The sequence below is a fragment of the Chaetomium strumarium genome (genome assembly GCF_033439665.1).
Source record: "Chaetomium strumarium strain CBS 333.67 chromosome Unknown B0T15scaffold_6, whole genome shotgun sequence".
Taxonomy (NCBI): domain Eukaryota; kingdom Fungi; phylum Ascomycota; class Sordariomycetes; order Sordariales; family Chaetomiaceae; genus Chaetomium; species Chaetomium strumarium.
Genome location: NW_026944434.1, coordinates 1,813,538 through 1,831,934, shown reverse-complemented (window position 1 = coordinate 1,831,934; position 18,397 = coordinate 1,813,538). Strand labels below are relative to the sequence as shown.

At 56.1% G+C, this 18,397-nt stretch overlaps 6 protein-coding genes across 6 annotated transcripts; 1 reads left to right on the top strand and 5 right to left on the bottom strand.

Annotated features, from left to right (window-relative positions):
* Positions 1 to 244: 244 nt before the first annotated feature.
* B0T15DRAFT_539923 (SRP40, C-terminal domain-containing protein) lies at positions 245 to 2,192 on the bottom strand. The gene has a single exon (XM_062869764.1). The coding sequence runs from the start codon at positions 1,993 to 1,995 to the stop codon at positions 466 to 468; it is 1,530 nt and encodes a 509-aa protein (XP_062719141.1). The 5' UTR covers positions 1,996 to 2,192; the 3' UTR covers positions 245 to 465.
* A 359-nt stretch (positions 2,193 to 2,551) lies between these two features.
* On the bottom strand, positions 2,552 to 5,560 carry B0T15DRAFT_504591 (uncharacterized protein). Its single transcript, XM_062867502.1, has 4 exons — positions 5,360 to 5,560; positions 4,677 to 5,286; positions 3,587 to 3,823; positions 2,552 to 3,341 (listed from the first exon to the last, which is right to left on the bottom strand). Exons 1-4 carry the CDS (start codon positions 5,412 to 5,414, stop codon positions 2,873 to 2,875), a joined length of 1,371 nt encoding a protein of 456 aa, XP_062719140.1. The 5' UTR covers positions 5,415 to 5,560; the 3' UTR covers positions 2,552 to 2,872.
* Positions 5,561 to 5,959: 399 nt separating this feature from the next.
* B0T15DRAFT_272007 (uncharacterized protein) lies at positions 5,960 to 7,330 on the bottom strand. Its single transcript, XM_062863475.1, has 2 exons — positions 6,652 to 7,330; positions 5,960 to 6,507 (listed from the first exon to the last, which is right to left on the bottom strand). Exons 1-2 carry the CDS (start codon positions 7,122 to 7,124, stop codon positions 6,018 to 6,020), a joined length of 963 nt encoding a protein of 320 aa, XP_062719139.1. The 5' UTR covers positions 7,125 to 7,330; the 3' UTR covers positions 5,960 to 6,017.
* Positions 7,331 to 7,970: 640 nt separating this feature from the next.
* On the bottom strand, positions 7,971 to 9,833 carry B0T15DRAFT_560378 (uncharacterized protein; the record flags this gene model as incomplete). Its single annotated transcript, XM_062870529.1, has 5 exons — positions 7,971 to 8,298; positions 8,368 to 8,705; positions 8,891 to 9,026; positions 9,089 to 9,125; positions 9,185 to 9,833. Coding segments are annotated over 5 exons (1,452 nt in total), but the record flags the coding sequence as incomplete, so codon positions are not given.
* Positions 9,834 to 10,565: 732 nt separating this feature from the next.
* On the bottom strand, positions 10,566 to 13,009 carry B0T15DRAFT_271994 (uncharacterized protein). Its single transcript, XM_062863474.1, has 2 exons — positions 12,654 to 13,009; positions 10,566 to 12,598 (listed from the first exon to the last, which is right to left on the bottom strand). The coding sequence occupies exons 1-2, from the start codon at positions 12,857 to 12,859 to the stop codon at positions 10,633 to 10,635; spliced, it is 2,172 nt and encodes a 723-aa protein (XP_062719137.1). The 5' UTR covers positions 12,860 to 13,009; the 3' UTR covers positions 10,566 to 10,632.
* A 1,608-nt stretch (positions 13,010 to 14,617) lies between these two features.
* On the top strand, positions 14,618 to 17,936 carry B0T15DRAFT_539911 (kinase-like domain-containing protein). Its single transcript, XM_062869763.1, has 3 exons — positions 14,618 to 15,472; positions 15,547 to 16,183; positions 16,237 to 17,936. The coding sequence occupies exons 1-3, from the start codon at positions 15,065 to 15,067 to the stop codon at positions 17,673 to 17,675; spliced, it is 2,484 nt and encodes an 827-aa protein (XP_062719136.1). The 5' UTR covers positions 14,618 to 15,064; the 3' UTR covers positions 17,676 to 17,936.
* Positions 17,937 to 18,397: the final 461 nt, after the last annotated feature.

The window sequence follows — 18,397 nt, the reverse complement described above, 5'->3', positions numbered from 1 at the left end:
TGTTTGCCTTCTCAGTATACCTCTTGGGCAATGGCAAACTACAGGGCATATTTCCAAAGCAGGTGAGTTGTAGGTTGGTTGTGAGCTGTGGATGGTAAACCTGGATTTCCCGACTGTTGATCGACGCATCCCGAACATGCTTGATCATCAACCGAGTGCCGGACTGGAAGACCATGGCACGGCCATAGCCATGGGCGTCACCATGGGCACATTAGCATTCAGAGGAACATATGATTTGGTGGTAAGGATATAATTTTTAGTGGGAGAGCATAGGTAATCTCCCCACATACAACCTCCACCGGTCTAAAACTCTACGCAGCCTCCAGATTGTTGATGCCCAGACATACAAAGAAGATGCTGGGCATAGCAACCTAAAACAAATGCCCGAGACTCCGTGCTATGCCATGCTTAACCAGGTAAAGGAACCTCAGATTCAGCTGAAAGAAATGAATCGCCCCAGACGCGTTAGTCGTCAAACTTAATGCCGCCCACAGCATGGGTATCAATCCGCCCACCACGGTAGCTGCCCTTTTTCTTCTTGTTCTTCTCCTTGGTGAAGCTCTTGCCGCGGGTGACCACTAGGTCCTCGTGCGCCTTGCGGCCCCAGTCGTGGCCCTGGAAGGCATTGGAAGCCAGGCGCGGGTCAACCTGGACGTCGCGCCGGACGCGCGAAAAGGGAACAATGCCCTTCTTCTCATTGTTGTTGCTGCCCTTGCCGCGGTTGTTGGTCTTCACGGAGGCCGGGTCCGGCGGCAGCGGCGCGAACTTGTCGACCGGGTAGATCTTGGGGGAAGGCTTGCCGATGGTGGCGGAACTGTCGGAACCGTTGGCCTCGGGGCTGCCGGACTTGGCGTTCCCACTAGTCTTGGTCTTCTCCTCGGCATCAGAATCCGAGGAGTCGGAGTCGGAGTCAGAGTCCGAGTCCGAGCCCGAGTCTGAACCGGACTCGGGCAGGGGAACTTTGGCTGCCTCTTCAGCATCGTCTTCAGAGTCAGAGGACGATTCAGAGTCCGACTCAGATTCAGAGGGCGATTCAGACTCCGACTCGGATGAAGACGAAGACGAGTCGGAGGAAGAATCCTCATCCTTGGCGGCCGCCTTGGTGGCAGCGGGCTTCTTGGTTTCCGCCTTGGATTCGGCCTCGGACTCAGACCCAGAATCGGAATCAGAGGACTCGGAGGACGACTCGGATGTAGATTCGGAGGAGGATTCAGAAGAGGACTCCTCGGCCGGGGCGGCGGCTACTTTCTGCTTCTTCGCAGCCGGAGGCTCCTCGTCTGAGCTGGAATCGGACGACTCGGAATCAGAGGAGTCACTGCTCTCGGAAACGGCCTTGCGCTTCAGGGGATTCGTAGCAGCTTGCTTTGGGGCAGCAGTGTGCTTTTCGGCCTCCTTGTCCTCGTCCTCGCTCTCACTCTCACTCTCACTGTCGCTGCTACTGTCACTGCTGCTGCTGCTGCTGGACTCCGAGCTCGAGGATTCCTCCTCCTCTTCGACATCCTTCATTTCCACGTCGCCATTGTCCTCGCTCTCGCTCTCAGACGACTCCGAGTCGCTGCTGCTGCTGCTGCTGCTGCTGCTGACCTTGGTAACCTTGCCGACCGCGCTCTTGATGCCTTTTCCGCCGGCTGCATTCAGCGATGTCTCCCAGGCCCGAAAGACAGTGACGAGAGAGTGGTGCTCCGCAGACACGGGTTTATCGGCCGCCTTCTTCCAGCCCTTCTCAGCTCGTTGTTTGGTAAACGCGTGATGCGCATCGGCGAAATCGTGCTCCGAGAGAAAGGACTCAACCAGGTCCATGAGCTGCGCGGGTGGCTCGGCTGTAGGCGCAGGCTTCTCAATGGCACTGGCCTTACCCTTGGCCTTACCAGCCTTGGGCTTCTTGTTTCCCTTGTTTCCTGGCATCGTGGTTTTGTTGTCGCTGGTGATCGCCTTTTGGTGGTTCGCGGTCAGTGCAGAGTTGTTGGAAAATAGCCACGCTGGCGGTGCGGACATGGACGAGTTATCCGAATGCAAGTTCCTCAATTAGCTCTTACACAAGTTGCCCCGCTAATAAAACGAGAGGAAAAACGCGTATCAAAAGGCAGGCGCGTCGTTCTGTCGCAAAGAAATTTTCGAGCACTGGCATTCTTTGCTACTAGTACTTCCTTTTTGCGCCACACCGCCTTTTTTCCGTTTTCTGCCGCTTGAAGTTGATGCTCCGAAGGAAAGGGCCCCCACATATCCGTAGATCTAGCAGGTACGGGAGGGGTATCGTGTCAGGTACCTGACTATGTAATCTGTACGGAAATTACCTACAGTGTATGTATTTTACATGAGAGCACGTAATTACCGACCATAGTGAATCCTGGCCGGTACAACCCAGTCTGTATAGGTACCGTATTTCCCGAATGCCATTCGGAATCACGACCGCAATCGCTGTCCGCATCTACCCGACTCTAGCTGCTCATACATACCAGGTAACTTACTACAACACTCAGGTCGGAACTCGTGCGTCGTGTCGTCGGTTATGCGCACCCACTATCCTCGATTCGGGGCGCAGCTCCACATTGTGCTGTACCGGCGTTTCGTTGTATGACGAGCACCGGAGGGCGGTCCAGTTAGGTCTATTTGCTGCCGTTGATGCACTCGTCTTGGGGTAGCAGTATTAGGTGGCGGTTTGGTTAGCAAACCCTCGCACTGCTAAGCTTCAGTGTAGGTACTGTACCTTGCGTGGGGTATTGTACCCAAGTACTGCGCACCTAATACAGCGGAGACGAGTGTAGTCCATGCGGGATACTAACTTGCTATACAGGAGTCAACGATCTGTAGATGCAGCCGTCCTCACATGATAAATCCACGACGCCTCTTCATGGCTGCTTTTCCGGCCGCCTTAGACCGTCAGCACAAATAGACGGTCCGCACAGCTGTGCCCGCGAGATCCCAGGATTCTTTTGCTATGCCGTACAGACCCAAGCGGCGTGATATACCGGTCGTGATGTCCGTTTCCACCATCAAAGCTGCCGATGGTATAGCGGCGAGTGTCAGTATCCCAACGAAGCGGCTCGCCCTCGGCAGAGATGGTTACGTGCATGGTCTCTGCGGAAAGCACGAGCATGTTGTCTAGCTCTCGGGCCCAGCCGTCTACTTTGTCGATAGCGTCAATATGGAGATATCTCCGTTCGATTCCGATGCCCTTATCCTCTAAGGCAATGAGTGGATAGAGCCCGGTAGTGTTTTCCGTCTGGCCTATTGGGGGATCCCATCGATAGACAACGGTATTGGGTTGAGACCAATCGTTCAACCCGCTCTTGAAGCTCAATCCTGGTGAGGTCGCTTTTCCGCGCGCGTCGGTGACCTCGCTGAAGCCCTGCCAGCCACACCAGCTCCAGCTTGGCAAGTTGGTCGGCGAAGATCATCACGGTAGCCGATGATGTCGAATAACAAATATCTATAGGCATATCGCAATGGGATGCCTTTGAAAAAGGATTGCGAGGTCGTTTCCCCCATCTCGGCTTGGATCGCCTGCAGAGCCCTTAGGACATCTGACGGATGCGTCATTTGTCGCCTCATGTATCGTTTCAAAACATATAGATACGGCTCGTACACATCAGACGGGTCGCGGCCCGGGTTTCTTTCCGCCGACAGGATGCTGTGCTTGACGAGCGAAGAGAGCTGCAGAATCGTGCTCGACTCGCATGACGGAACCCTGAACTGCATCGAGGGCAGGGCTGGGTGTTCGGTGAAGACAGTTTCCCGCCATAGCACGCCCGCGTCATACTCGTGCAGAACTTCGTTTTCGGTGAAGATCAATCGCCGCTGCTCCGGAAGGTTCGATCTCTGCCTGGCGCGACGCAAGAGTGTCCCTCGCTGCAACCGTGTCGGGATGCATGTCCCCGAGTGCCTGTCTGCGCACGTCAAACACCATCTGGGACATGCGGACCACTTGTTCCCGTCCTCGAATATCCCAGAGAATATTCGCGAGCGTTTCCAAGATCCGAAACGGTGTCGACGTGCTCTCTGTCCGCGACTCTCTTTCCTAAGCCACAGCTCTCGAAACGACAGAACGGCTTCTGCGGCCTTATCCTGTTTGACTTGCTGCATCGCGACTCGTCTGATGGCAGGGTACACATCCTCGTGGTCATCACCGAGAATCCGCCGCTTCGTTGCTAACGCTTCCGCGAAGAGTGCCTCGGTTTACATAGTGCATGCCTTGCGCCGAGAGGCATTCCGCGGCCACGTCCATCGTCTGAAGGACGTCCCGGTGATCGGGTCCAAGCATGCCCCGCTGTGCCGTCAAGACTCTGCTACTCAACATAGGTACTGTATGGCTTGCCAACACAGCAACTCATCTTATCGTGCAAGGCGTACTGGCACCGTGTCCCCCTGCAATAATCTGCTTTACCCAGAATCTGCGGGTCTGGATGCTGATAGTAGCAGCCCGTGCCCGCATCCAGCTCCGAGCGTCAATTCGTGCTCTTGTTCTGTAGGAGCTTGCCGGGAAGGGATCTCTTCTAATATTTTGGATAATGAAAGGTATCGCACCTCTTTAAGAATGATTACCCCGTATGGCCGCCTTTGTAGCGGCTACCTCCCTGCCACATCTCTCCCAGACCTCCAACCCCGTCAGAACCGTGCTTCCAAGCATGAGAAAGCTTACCGCTCCCTGCTCCAACCGCACCCAACCGACCACCGACCCAGGAACAGCCAGATCCAGCGCATCTGCCACCACCCTCCTGAAAACTCTCCTCTTCCTTCCCTTTCCCTTCTCCACCTCTCGCTGTGACCGCTTGTCAGCCACCGTCCCTCCCGTAACATACTCCTTAGCCGTCAGTCGCAAAACGCCAGCAAGAAGGCCACAAACCAAGCCGACAAACCAAAACCTCTGTCCATCCATCGCCAGCTCCGCCGCCCTCTGCTCACCCCAGAGGCTCAAGCCAGGCACAGCCAGCGACTCGGCAACAGTCAGACTCTCGAGCAGCAGGTACATGCCCGTAAAGGACTTTGCGCCAAAGTCCATCCACCTCTCGACCCTCGCTGCCACAAAACCACTTCCCGCTGCATCGGGATGCGGAGGAAGTGACCAAACTGACCAGGCAGATGAGAAAGAGTCGAGGAAGCGGAAGATGCGAAAGGCCTGGCGGATGGAAGCGATGCGTTTGCGGAGTGCTTGAAGGACGACCGGGGCAACGGCTGAGTAGGACGGAGCAGAGAGGAGGGGATGGAGGAGGAGCAGCCGAAGGGCAGGGAGTGAGAGCAGGAGCTGGGTGAGAGCTTGGATGAGACGGAGCAGACGTTCCAGGCCATCTTTTGTTTGCGGTAAGAAGGTTAGCATTTGACGTTGAAGAGGCTGCAAGATAGCTGAGCTGACTTCACTCACATGCATCAGTCCCGAACTTGACAAACTGCTCGAACGTGCTGACTTGGACTGTCATTGCCAAGGGCTGTCCTTCCGTGGGTCCGGAAGAATATAAACTTAGAGTCAAGGTATGTAACTGAAGGTGGATTGAATTATTTCCTTGTGAGGTGCAAATCAGTGAGCCTTAGCTTCACTAGCCTACACAAGTACCGTAGTTGATGCCGATGTGAACCAGCAGATGTGAGATCCGAACGGAATTATGATTGCCCCTTTTTGAAGCCCCACTTTTTACTGTTGTCTGCTACCTTAGGTACACCCCCCTGAGCGGGAGCCACCTAGGTGCCTTAGCTAGTAGGATGTTGCCGAGGTTGTTGACCCCATAGGAAAGTTTCATAATACCTACCTGAGGGTTCTATTGGGTCTGAAGCCCTCAACTACCTGAGCAAGGGGCCACAAGACTGTATCCTCACGGTGTTTACGCACACGAACTCATCCGGAACCACTGCAGCCCCCTTTGGTCACTACATCCAGTGGGAAAGACGGGCAGCTTTGCTAAGGAGATGAGCGAGCTTATGTCAAGATGCAGGTACGGATGACAGGCGTTCTAACTCCTCTACTTAATCTTGTTTCTTCATACCAGGCTACCAGCTCCCGGTTGCCATGCCTCCGCCAGGGGCTCTCACCTTGCAATGCTCTTCTCGATCTCAGCAACCCCAGCTAGCGCCTCCCTGATCTTCCTTTTGGCTTCCGCTCCAGGGGGCAGATACGGCCTTCTCGGCATCATCTTGCTCTCGGCATCCTTAACACCAGCCAGCGGCGCCGTGAACACACTTGCCGCATACTTGGTGGCCGCAATGCCTCCAGTCTTGGTCGCCTGCTCCGCCAGCGCAGCTTTTTTGTGCAGCTCTAACGCCTCTAGCGTCTTCCCGGCCTTGTACAGGTTGTACACTTCCACGATCGTCTTGGGAAACACGTTTGCGAATGCGGCAATGCATCCAGCGCTGCCGACCGCGAGCCCCCCGATCAAGAAATCACTCTGCCCGCCAAACACCGCAAACCTCTCTGGGGGGAACTCGGCCGCCAGCCTCGTGATCTTAGCCACGCTCCCGCACGTGAGCTTCACTCCCACAATGTTCTCGTGCCTCCTCACCAACCGCGCAATGGTCTCACTGTCACTTGTTAGCCCATTTTTCTCTCTCTTTGCTTCCCTTCTCCCCCCTGAAGCCCTGTACCCGGCGGTAACTTCAGGCAGGAAAACGCAACGCAACGCAATGCAATGCAAGTGTAAATGGAAGATAGAAGAAACAACACACCTATCCAAGTCCACCCCCCCACAAACGCCAGGGAAGTTATACACCACAATCCTCACCCCCTTCCCGGCCCACGCGTCCGCCACCTGGGCATAGAACCCCTCCACGACCTCGCCCATGTTGGCCACCTTGAAATACCCCGGCGGCAGCAGCAGTACGTAATCGGCACCAGCCTCCACGGCATCCGCGACGAACTCGTTCACCTGCCGGACCGAGTGGCCGCCGACGCCCGCCATGATGGGGAAGTCCGGGCCGAGCACCTTGCGAGCCAGGACGAGCAGCTCCTTGCGCTCCTCGCGCGTCAGGAGGAACGTCTCGGCATTGGTGCCGAGGATCACCAGGCCGGCGAGGCCGGTCTGCTTGCCCAGGTAGGAGTAATAAAGCGACTGGGCGGGCGCGTCAAGGGTGTCGGTGTCGGGGTTGAAGAGCGTGACGGCTGGGCACCAGACGCCTGAGGGGGGTACGTGTGGAGCCATGTTTCTTCTGTCTCTTGTGTGCGTGCGTAGTGGAACTTGGGAGTGAGTTCAAGTCAAGTTGGTGAGTTAGGAATGGTGATGATGTGTTGGCAATAAGGTTGGGGAAGACGACACCAAGCAAGCGAACAGAACCGTTGGGTACCTAACAAGGGAACCGTCACAGTAGAGCGCGGCTAGGGACGGCAACGCAATGGGCTGAGAGAGGATCCAGTTCAACTCCTAGTGGGGCCACGATATCCAAAGTATGTCGATACCTGGGAAGCTCATTGCAGCGGGAAGTCGAGCGTGTGGGCAACAGCTGCGCGCTCTCCTCTGCCAGTAAGCGCCGATGGCCCGGCGGGGCAGAGCGGGGACTCCGGCTGCGGAGCTCGGGTCTTCGGGGCCAGCCGGCTGGCAGTGGGCCGAGTCCGGGTCAACTGGCCCCGAGCGGGACACTCGTCCTCCAGTCGGAGCGTTGCACCACAAACCTCCATATTAACTTGTACAATACAACCATGCTATTCCTGCCGTGACATCCTGCCTGTTGCTTGTTCGAGTTCTCCAACAGGAAGGTATTATTAACAGATCTTTTTATCTCAGTGCCCAAGCGAACCCAATGCCTTGTAGCAAAGAAAAACAGAAGAGAAAAGTGTTTCGGGAATCGCGGGGAGAGAGAGACAACGGAAGAAAAGGGGTGGAAAAGAAAAGAAGACAAATCATGGCCGCGCCCCAACCACACCAGCAAAGCTGTATATTTCCCCTGTGTCGCGTTCTCCCCGAGAGCCGACTTGTTCACAAAGGCGGCTCTCCAAGCGATCTACCATGCGAATAACACAACAGGCAACCCACTGGACTGGCAAGGGCAAGACATCCAAGAAAGCAGTAAGCGCTTAGCCCGCGCTACTAACGCAAGCCAATGACGCTCATCTCCAGCGTCCACACCCTGCGGATCCAGACCTTCAGCTTGGTGCCCTCGGGGAGGCCCTCGACGTTGTCGAGCTCCACGCCCTCCCACCAGCACCTTCTGGCGGGCTTACGCCAAAAGAGCAGAAGCTTTTGCGCCATGCCAACGGCGCTGCTGCCCATGTCGTTGCCCCGGATGTCGGAGCGCAGCCGCGCCAGCGCCAGAGAGCAGATGACGGCCTTGTTGGGCTCGCCCGCCCGGTGGCCCCAGCGGTCGTCGTGGTTGAAGCCGCTAGACGTAGTTAGTTAAAAACCTGCGTGAGACTGAGGGGCGTGCAAATGAAGGAGGGGAACAACTCACCCGGCCGTCAGCATCTCGATCAGATGCGCCTCGGTTGTCCCCGGCTCGTCACTCTTCTTCAGCCCGCTGAAGATCCCGTCCTGCTGGAGCAGTGCCTTCGCCGCGGCCCGTTTGACCTCCATCATCTCGGGTTGGTTGATGTCCTGCTTGGGTGGGATGGCGTAGAAATCGAGGTCCTCGCGCAGCACGATGATGCCAGCTCGCCTGCTGCTCTCGTCCCGCGCCCCGGGGTCGAGAGGCACAACGCCGTCGGCTCCTTCCTGGGTGGGTTCGGCTGGAATACTCTGCGCCACGTTCCGGAAGAAGTCCAACATGTATTGTAACGATGCAGGGTCGTACTGGATTTGTAACAGATTGTTAGCGATATGCATGTTTTAGGCTTCTGAGGGTGACGCCGATGAGAGCACACGCTCTGCTAGCCGTTGGGATTCCCCGGCGGTGCGCAATGTGTCTGTCTGGCATGCCAGCAGAGCGTCATCGTGACGGACATCTTGGTTTACAAGCTGAAATCTGGTGAACCCACATCTACTTGGACAGCATCTCCTTCTGAGAAGCCCCCCATATGCCCCTCCGGGAAGAGGCCGTTAGGAAAGAGCGAGAGGAGGACAAATTCTGGTAGTGTCAACAGCTCGTCTCTGGACAGCTTAAAGCGCGTGCCCCTGTTCGACCAGTCAGTCAGCTGCATGGTTGCCAAAGCGGGATCCGACGCATGTAAACCCACCGCAGGTCCATCACGATCGTCTCATCGCCGGGTACATCTGATCGCCCCGTTGTTAGCCTGGCACTTCCGGATCTGATTCCCGACATCGCTGCATACCTCCTAAGGGGTTCAGGGACGGCCCGCCCTGCTGAACCTGAGTAATAATACTCGACGCGCCTCCTGCGGCAGCCATGAGGTATGTGAATGACTGGAGGGGACTGGATCCCTCCGAATATGCCGGTGGCGGCTCTGCTTCCTCGTCCTTGCTTCTGCGCGACGGCTCGCCCGCGGGACCTTTGGTATCCTGTGGGAGCGCGCGCTTGGTCTCGTCCTGAAGCCTGAGGGCTGCAGACGCGCGATTCGAAGACTCGGGTGCTACCTGGTCGGGTGGCGCATACGCTGGTGCTGCAGCGGAGACCGAAGAAGTTGCGCCGCTGTCGTCGACGGTATGCTTGTACGGCTCGTACGGCTCGAGTACGGATGCCGACGCTTCGTGGTCGTGATAAGGAAAGAGCGACGAAAACGAGGGTGGTGGCCGGAAGGCTGAACTGCCCGAGGCCTCTGAGGCGGGATACTGCGGCGGTGGGGAGCGCTGACGGGATGTTGGATCTTGTTCTTCGTCGGCGGAGACGCTGGTGAGCTCGGTGTCAACCTCGGCGGTAAAGCACACTGGGGTGGTCTCAGCCACGGTGTCGTGCGGCTCTGGAATCCCTGCTTCCTCTTCGACACTGCGCCGTGTGCGGGGGTAGCGCCCGGAGGACGAGCTGCTAGAATCTCGGCGGTCGGACAGCGTGACGGCGGCGAATGAGAGTTTCGCGACGAGGGCGCTGTACTATTAGGAGACTCGTGAATCGTGATACTGACGACACGCCGATTGCAGGTTGTCGCTCGGGTGTTCGGCGGGCCTGTGGGTTGCTTTTAGCTTGACAGTTGTTGGAGAGTGTCGGAGTGATTGGGCGGCGGGTTACTTACAAGATAAGTCGGTGTAGCGCTGTCAGCTACAGTTTGCTCGCGCAAGAAGTGCAGCGAGCCAATGTACAGAAAACGCTCGTCTGAATGATTGCGTCTAACTCATCAGATGGCGCAGAGGATCTCGGGTAAAAAAGAACTACAAAGTTGGATACATATTTCCGTACAGCGGCTGTCCTTTGTTGGCAGGGGGTTCGAGATGAGGTTGCCCCCAGTTCGCTCAATTGGACTGCTTGGCTCCGCTGAAGCAGGTGTCAGGTCCCCTGTCCGCCCAACAGTGGATTGGAGTAGCCGCCCGACTGGCCAATCAAATCTGTCTGGAGTTAAGATATGGGGTTTTCGTCATTTAACGTTGAGATGCTACGTAGAGCTGGAGGCATACGCAGTCCGAGATGCTAGCTCCAGACGCACTGGGCGTGCATCACCAAAAGCCGAAGCTGCTCACAGTCACAGCGACAATTGAAGTCTTAGGTAAAGCTAAAGTGGGCTTCGTTTGGTATTCTGGGCTTGACACACTTCACACGCCCAGTGTTTGCTCGGCCATATCAATGATGACTTAGACAAGCGGATCCCCCTATCCTTACGCTGAGTGTCGCTCAACCCTCGTCATCATCGCTGTCCCCGAATATAGCTCTAAACACATCCTCTCCGGCCCTCTTCCCTTCCAGAGCCTCGTTTCTAGTCGAGTCGACGACCACCTCCTCGGCTACTGCGGCTGGTTGAGAGATATCTTCTCGTTCTCTCGGAGTACCGTGCGATGAGGCAGGGACAAAGCCATACTCCTGCGCCACGGGCTCCTGGTGCGAAAACCCATAGCCCTGATAAGTATTAGGTTTGGAGCCGAAGTCATACTTCTCCTTGCCCGGCCCCGAAGCAGGCGGGTAGTCATCGGGTTGAACGTGCGCGGGAGGCTTCACGTTGAAACGCTTGCATAGTAGCCGAGTGGGATAGAAATCGGCGATAGACCTGGTCATCGGCCCAAACATACCCAATTTTGCCGCTTCTTCAGCGGGATCCTCAGGCTTCGGTTGAGGTTTCGAGAGCAGATCCTTTCCGCTTTCTCCATCCCCGGACTGAGGACTGGGCTTCGTCCTCGAGGTCGTAAATCGACTAGCCATGAAACCAGTCATGGGCTTGAAGATCCTCGCACAGTTATAAAACTCGTGCATTTCTCTCAACCACTCCTCGCTGTTCATCTTCGTGGGCTGTATTCCCGGCGTCTCCTTGAAGCCGGCCTGGTACTCAAGGAAAGAAAGATATCTCGAGCGCTTCGCTTCATCATCTGCGTAAGGTGCGTTGCCGCTGGCACCTCTTGAGAGGGCCGCAACGGCTGACTCCTTATCCAGTTTTGGAACTCGGCTGAGGAGTTCCTGCAAGCGGTCTGATTCGCTGAGTGCGTGTCCTGCAGGAACCTCGCCTCGCGCGGGAGGCAAGTCGGGCCTCCCAGTTACAGCGGCTAGCCGTTCCCTTGCTTCCGCGGACATGAAGTCGAAGACGGACTTCCCAGGAAGCTGCTTTTCACCGAGTATGGCGGCGCGAGCCTTCGGATCAAGCGTTGACGCTTTGGCAGCGTCTGCTGTAGAGACATAACATGTTGAACCTTCCTGTGGTTTGGCTTGTTTTGCTGGTACCCAACCTGGCGGCACCTTCGGAGGAGGATACTTCCCTTCGGCATTGATTTCGGACGTCAGGGCGTCGGCCTCCTTGCCAAAAATGAACCCCTCTGGAGGAAGTCGGCCGTCGTGGCATCTCCGTACTCCCAGCGAAATCTTCGCTAACTGTGGCTTCTTGGACGATGTGAAGGTCGGCTTTGTTCTTAAGGTGGGATTCACGGGCGTTGTGGTTTTCTTCTTCTTTTTATCCCCTCCTATCACGCGGTTGTAGGATATTCGAGGGCCGATCTCGTAGGGGTCCTCGTCATCGGACCCGGTATCATTCAAAATGCCAACCCCGATGCCTCCCCGGCTCTTGTCTCGCTCTTTCTTGCGCCCTGCGCCTAGCGTGAATTTAGGGCGTCCAAGTTTTCCCATACCTTGACCATAGTCATCCTCCTCAGAATCATCTGCCCCTATGGTTTGGGTGGAGAGGCCAATGGGCGCCAGGTTCGTCTCTCCTGCATAGCCAAGGCCCTTGTGGTCGGTTTTGCGGACGAAGCTGATCATCGTCACGTTCTCTGGCGCGAAAAGGTACGTCTCGCCGGCGTCGTTGTTGTCGGTACGAAGGTCAAGGCGTGCCTGCCTCCGGATTTTGGGGCCGATACCTTGACCTTCCTTCCACCCCATCTTCTTGAGAAGCTTAGTGCCCATAGTTTCCCCTTCTACACGAAAGAGGCCCATGAGGGCGCTCGCCCTCGTGGCATCATCCGCGGTTGTACCCAAACCGGAAAATGCGGCCTGGGTTTGGATTCTCTTGTGTTCTTCAGCATCGGCCAAATCCTCCTCGTCCATGAAGTCCTCGGGACGTTGTTGAGTCGCGCCAGGGTCATCCTTGTGCCGTTTGGTCCGGGAAGAGACAAACGTTGAAGGCGTCCATCCTTCCTTGGAGCCGACGGTGTTGAAGTAGCTGGGTAACACGTCAGCAGGCTTATTGGCATTGCTAGAACGAGCGTAGTACTTGCCCTGCGCTCCATCCTCCTGTGAATGCGCCGTGGAGCCTCTTCCTTCCCCGTTCGTCCCTCACCTCCTGCTTCCAGAGCGGTACGTAGGAACCATCATCGCGGACCTCGGGGTCGAGTGGTGGAAGTGGCGTGCCGTAAAGGACGAAAGGGGATTGCTGCGCAGTAAGATCGGCCTCGTAAGTGGCGCGTGACCTCTTGTAGGACATGGGAACGCTAAACGCGCGAAGTTGTGAGCGTAGAGCTGTGGGAAAGGCGCGGAACTCCTGCTGGAAGCTGCGTTGTCTATCGCGATTCAACCGCTAAACTTACTGTGCCATGCAGAGCTGTAGTTCGCTGTGGATGCGGTATGGCGATCCTAAATAGAAGGCGGTGAAGATGTTCAGGGAAAGTTCCGCCAACTACCGAATCCATACACATTACACAGTACGGAAGACGCTACCAAAAGAAATGGTACACCGCCCGATTTGGCCTAGCGGGTTATAGCGGGTTTTCTGCCAGGCAGAACCACTGAGCGCTAAAAGGCGGTGTCCCATTTCTTTTGGTAGGGTCATCCGTACACCGCAGGGTTACGGTAAATACGATGCGGGGAATCGCGGGGGCTTGTTGACTGCCCTGATAGGAGGACACCAGCACCGGTTCTCCAGCTCGTGAATAGTGTCGAGTAATCGAATCACTTTGGCCTCATACTGAAGCAGCCTGCTGAAATGTACTGTGTTTAAACAGAGGTGCTAGCTCGGGAGTGGGCGGTTAGTGTCCTTGTTTCCTTATCGCCAGGCGCCGGAGCTTCGCGAATCTAACCGTCGGGGTTTCTACCACTGGCATACGAAACTCAACTAACAACAGGACTTGGCTTCACCACTCACCACGGTCTGGCAAATAGAATTTGGGGCAAGTGACGGTTGGCACAAGCTGCTACGTAAACTACCGTCATATATCGGAGTTCGGGCGCGCACCATGATATCATCCATGTCCACCTCAAGGCTGTTTACTGGTACTAACTGACAATGATACTGTATTTGAGATTTGATACCCCTGTAATTTCGTGACACGGTATCCATTGGCCTCATATTCGTGCTTGGTCTTCCACCTTCACCACTCTCTGCCTAGGTACCTAACCTAGTCGCGTACATGTATGTACCTTTCGATGGCGATCTATCATTCACCGAAATGCTATCCTGTGTAACTGCCTAGGTTGGACCGTTTGCTCCGAGGACGTCAATGCTGACCCGGGATGCGGCCGCTTGTTTGGTTAAGCCTAGCGCGACCTGCACACACAACATCCCCCGCCGCCGGGAGGCCAATCAAGAAGCAATCAGACGGCCGATGAGCCACGGCTGCAGAACAAAAATGACCAGAAGTCCAGCATGCTGGAACCTTGGCAATGAGGCTAAGGCATCTGTAAAGCAGTATGGTAGCGTACGTAGACAACGGACAAAGGCATGAATCTCGAGTCAGGGAGAAATGACCTCTTGATGGCATTCAGGGGAGGCTGCTCAGAGCCAATCAAGCACTGCCATGCTACATCAGGTACATACCTACATAGGTACGGATACAGGTGGCCGAACTCCGGAGCCAGTCACCGAGGCCCGCAGTAGTTAAGTGTTGGAGGCTTGGAACTGGGACCACTTAGATAGGAACTGGCAGTGAGGTGGACATACTATATCCGTAACTCCATGACATTGTAATCCTCCAACTTGCGAGCGGAAGTTCAAAGGAAAATGACTCCATTACCCAGTGAACCGATTAAGTTCATCATGAATTTAATCCACCGTGTGTTCATCCGGCATGGTATAACTAAAGGGAGCCAGAAATCCTACCAACGAGAGCTTGATAGTTGATGGTACTCTGCGTTCTAAGTTATATGTAATTACGAACCCCTACCCGTAACAAACCACCATCCATTTGCGTGCCCCACTTTTCGGGTCCCTGCTGAACAGGTCCAGCCCAAGCAACCAACTTGTCCCCCTCAACCTACTTCCAAGGCCCCTTCAACTGTCCAACCTCATAGCGACACGATGCCCCTGAAATTGCAGTGCGCATTCAAATAACGACTAGCATTTAGAAGCGGCTCAAATACTGCGAAAAACGCCAATCGCCAATTCTTGTCCGCGGCCGACTTGCATCCTTGGTTTTCTTCGGCTTGACGATCATCGCTCCGCGCCGTCATTTCTCCTGCGCCTTTCACCCAACCGACCGCCCGCCTTTTCCCATCCCTGCCACCCAGCCTACGTGCGACCATCGTAGCGGTGCTTGAAACCTGTGTCACCTGCAGCCCGTTGCATCCGGAAAGTAGCTGAATGGTGTGTCTCTTGAGTCTGGTGGATTTCTACGTCTCACGGTCTCCAGCGGTCAGTTTGCTGGAGCGAGCATAGACCAGTTGCCGCGTGGGCCCAGCTTTTCCCACGCTTGCCATGGCGACAACACTCTCTGCCGGGGCTGAAATGCCCATTCGCTCCCAATCTGTCCGCACGCGACGGCCGCCGACTTCTTCACGAGCAGAGCCAGCCCCGCGGTCGGAGTCGTCAACGAGAGCCGAAGCTTCGCGACCCCACCGCCGCAGCAGTCAGCGATCAACAACCGCGCCGTCGCCCCAGCACCAGCAGCACGCCGAAATGCCCGCTCCTGCCGCGACCAACCCGCCCGCCACCGCCGAGGAGCCGCGCGATAGGGCTGCAGACCCCCAGTCGTCGCAGCGATCGAAGCACAGATACCGCACTGTCATCCCGGCGCCGTCGGGCAACTACGCCTTCATCAAGACCATCGGTCAGGGGAGCATGGGTAAAGTCAAGCTGGCGAGGAAGGAGGGCTCAAATGAACTGGCAAGTCTACACATATACCCCCCTATATCCACGATTACAGTCCCCTCCGTCTAACGCTCGGCTCGTTGGTGCAGGTCGCTTGCAAAATCATCGAGAGGGTATCTGCCGACGACGGACGCCAAAGCAGGGAAGATCGAGAGAAGGCCGATGCCGCCAGGGAGGACCGCAATGCGCGCGAGGCTGCCATCGTCAGTCTGCTCAGCCACCCCTATGTGTGTGGGCTGCGGGACAACCTGCGGACAAGATGGCATTGGTACATGCTTTTTGAATATGTCAATGGCGGTCAGATGCTCGATTACATCATCTCCCACGGAAAACTCAAGGAGAAGCAGGCTAGGAAGTTTGCGCGCCAAATAGCGAGCGCCGTCGACTATTGCCACCGCAACAGCATCGTCCACCGCGATCTCAAAATCGAGAACATCCTGATCAGCAAGACCGGCGACATCAAGATCATCGACTTCGGCCTGAGCAACCTGTTTTCCCCTGACGAGGATAGGAAACTCAAGACGTATTGCGGCAGTCTCTACTTTGCCGCGCCGGAGCTGCTCCAGGCGCGTCCATACACCGGCCCTGAGGTTGATGTATGGAGCTTTGGCGTCGTTCTGTTCGTGCTCGTCTGCGGTAAAGTGCCGTTCGATGATCAGTACATGCCAGCTCTTCATCAGAAGATCAAGAAAGGCGCCGTCGACTATCCCAATTGGCTGTCAAGCGGTAAGTGCTCTCTGGGCGGCTTGCGTGGCGCATTCTTGCTGATGGATGATTAGAGTGCAAACATCTGATTTCGCGGATGCTGGTAACGGACCCGAAACAGCGCGCTACGATGCACGAGGTCATGAACCACCCCTGGATGCTGAAGGGGTACAATGGGCCTCCCGAGAACTATCTTCCCCAGCGCGAACCCCTGAAATTACCGCTCGACGAGGAGGTCATCGCACATATGACGGGATTCAAGTTCGGCCCCCCAGACTACATCCGGGAGGAGCTGACCAAGAAGATCACGTCGCAAAAATACCAAGCAGCCGTCCGGCGCTTGGAGAGGGAAAAAGATCAGCCACAGCCAGCGCCCAGGGATGCCGAAAAGAGGCGTGCCTTTGGTTTCGACTTCTATAAGCGGAGAAACTCAATAACGAGCAAGGATACTCTGACCAACACCAGTTCGGAGGGCTTGCCCATGGGCGACGATCCGCTCAACGCCTTTGACCCTATGATCTCCATCTACTATCTCGTCCAGGAGAAGCTCGAGCGGGAGAGGCAAGCAGCGCAAGCAGCACAGCCATCAGTGCCGCCCAAGGTGCAGGTGCCGCCCTCTCCGCAGCAAGCTCAGTTACCTGTCCCGTCGTCGCCCATGCCGCGGCCAAAGGAAAAGCATTCGCTTGCCGAAATTGTCCCGCCACAGCCTGCACACACCGAGGGCAGTTCACAAGCGCGGCAAAGAGCGAGGTCGCACAGCGAAGACCAGGTTAGGGAGCCGGCTAAGAACGGGCTGCTGTCGCCGGACATGATCCCGCAGAAGAAGGGCGGCAATGGGCCGGTGTCGCTCCTGCGGAGGCTAAGCACCAGGGGTGACAGGAGGAAAGAGTCGTCCGAGGGGAGGACCAGCACATTGATGCAGAAATCCGTGTCGATGCGCGCCAAGTCGCTCGGCCACGCCCGTAGGGAGAGCATCCAAGCCAGGCGGGCCAAGCGCGAGGCCGAGGCGCGCGATCAGCAACAGCAACCGCAGCCGCCATATCAGGAACCGGTGAAGGAAGAAACAGATGCCGAACTGGGCTTGGAAGCCGAGGGCGGCGACACGAGCGGCGGCTCCCACGAGCGCCTCGAGCCGGAAGACCCAGACCTTGCCAAGCCCGTCTACCTCAAGGGCATCTTCAGCGTGTCGACGACGTCCACCAAGCCGCTGCCCGAGATCCGCGCCGACATCAAGCGGGTGCTCAAGATGCTGGGCGTAGACTACACCGAGATCAAGGGCGGGTTCAGCTGCTCGCACGCGCCGAGCCTCGCCGAGGAAGAGAGGCACCCTTCGTACCACTCGCAATCCCGTCGGTCTGAGGCGAGGGTGGCGGACGGCGAGATCCGCTTTGAGATTGTCATTGTCAAGGTGCCCATCGTGACCCTGCACGGCGTGCAATTCAAGAGGGTCGGCGGGAATACGTGGCAATACAAGGCTATGGCGGAGCAGATCGTGAGGGAGCTGAGGTTGTGATAAAGGCTGGTTGGATCTGGCGGAGACTTTGGAATGGGCACTACGGAGACAATAGATGGGTAGACATGGCTGGGAAGAAGGGATAAGCGCGGTAAGAGGGGCGGGGATTGACGAGGACTTTTTACGTTCCATGTGTCGTCACGCTTGGGGATCTTGTCTTCGCTTGTATTTTTGACTGTCCGCGGCTTGTTCCAAAGCAATGTGGTTATATTCTAATTAGTAAGGTACTTAATATTGAGAACTGCGATGCCTCCCCTTCAAGTTTGTCGCTCTGTTCGCCTGGCATGATTCTTCGCTGGGGTCTCTTCCTGTGATTCCGCGAGGCTGCTCTGACTGGAAAAGGAGAGGCGAGTCTTCTTGCTCAAACCAACCAAACCTCCGGCCCGCTGACCTACCCAAACGATCTCAGAGTTTATGTAGCATCTGGAAAGCGTCAAATGCTACAAACCCTTACGAGGCTAGTCCTTAGCCGGCGCCTACCTGCTTGATTCCTTCTATGTTTTCGCCAACGCAACCAACCATCAGTATATCCTCTCCTCAATCTCGCTTGTGGCTACTTATCTAACCAGAATTTAAAACGCATATCAAGTTGAAGTTCGAGGCTAATCTGGATTGCGGGCTAATGAGAAGCTTCACCAGGGCATGACAGATCTCAAGGAGACTCTAGGTTTGTATGTCTATGTTGTATTATACGCTCCACTATTCCTTTCACCAGGTCCGGT

Excerpts from the sequence above, each read along its gene's own strand:
- B0T15DRAFT_539923 (XM_062869764.1), bottom strand. The coding sequence starts at position 1,995 with ATGTCCGCACCGCCAGCGTGGCTATTTTCCAACAACTCTGCACTGACC.
- B0T15DRAFT_504591 (XM_062867502.1), bottom strand. The coding sequence starts at position 5,414 with ATGACAGTCCAAGTCAGCACGTTCGAGCAGTTTGTCAAGTTCGGGACT. Across the intron at positions 5,287-5,359 it reads CAAGTTCGGGACTGATGCAT|ATGGCCTGGAACGTCTGCTC; the intron begins GTGAGTGAAGTC and ends CGCAAACAAAAG. Across the intron at positions 3,824-4,676 it reads CTGGATCTGGCTGTTCCTGG|GCAGAGATCGAACCTTCCGG; the intron begins GTCGGTGGTCGG and ends GCGTCGCGCCAG.
- B0T15DRAFT_272007 (XM_062863475.1), bottom strand. The coding sequence starts at position 7,124 with ATGGCTCCACACGTACCCCCCTCAGGCGTCTGGTGCCCAGCCGTCACG. Across the intron at positions 6,508-6,651 it reads GGGGGGGTGGACTTGGATAG|TGAGACCATTGCGCGGTTGG; the intron begins GTGTGTTGTTTC and ends AACAAGTGACAG.
- B0T15DRAFT_271994 (XM_062863474.1), bottom strand. The coding sequence starts at position 12,859 with ATGTCCTACAAGAGGTCACGCGCCACTTACGAGGCCGATCTTACTGCG. Across the intron at positions 12,599-12,653 it reads ACAGGAGGATGGAGCGCAGG|CTACTTCAACACCGTCGGCT; the intron begins GCAAGTACTACG and ends CGTGTTACCCAG.
- B0T15DRAFT_539911 (XM_062869763.1), top strand. The coding sequence starts at position 15,065 with ATGGCGACAACACTCTCTGCCGGGGCTGAAATGCCCATTCGCTCCCAA. Across the intron at positions 15,473-15,546 it reads AGGAGGGCTCAAATGAACTG|GTCGCTTGCAAAATCATCGA; the intron begins GCAAGTCTACAC and ends TCGTTGGTGCAG. Across the intron at positions 16,184-16,236 it reads TCCCAATTGGCTGTCAAGCG|AGTGCAAACATCTGATTTCG; the intron begins GTAAGTGCTCTC and ends ATGGATGATTAG.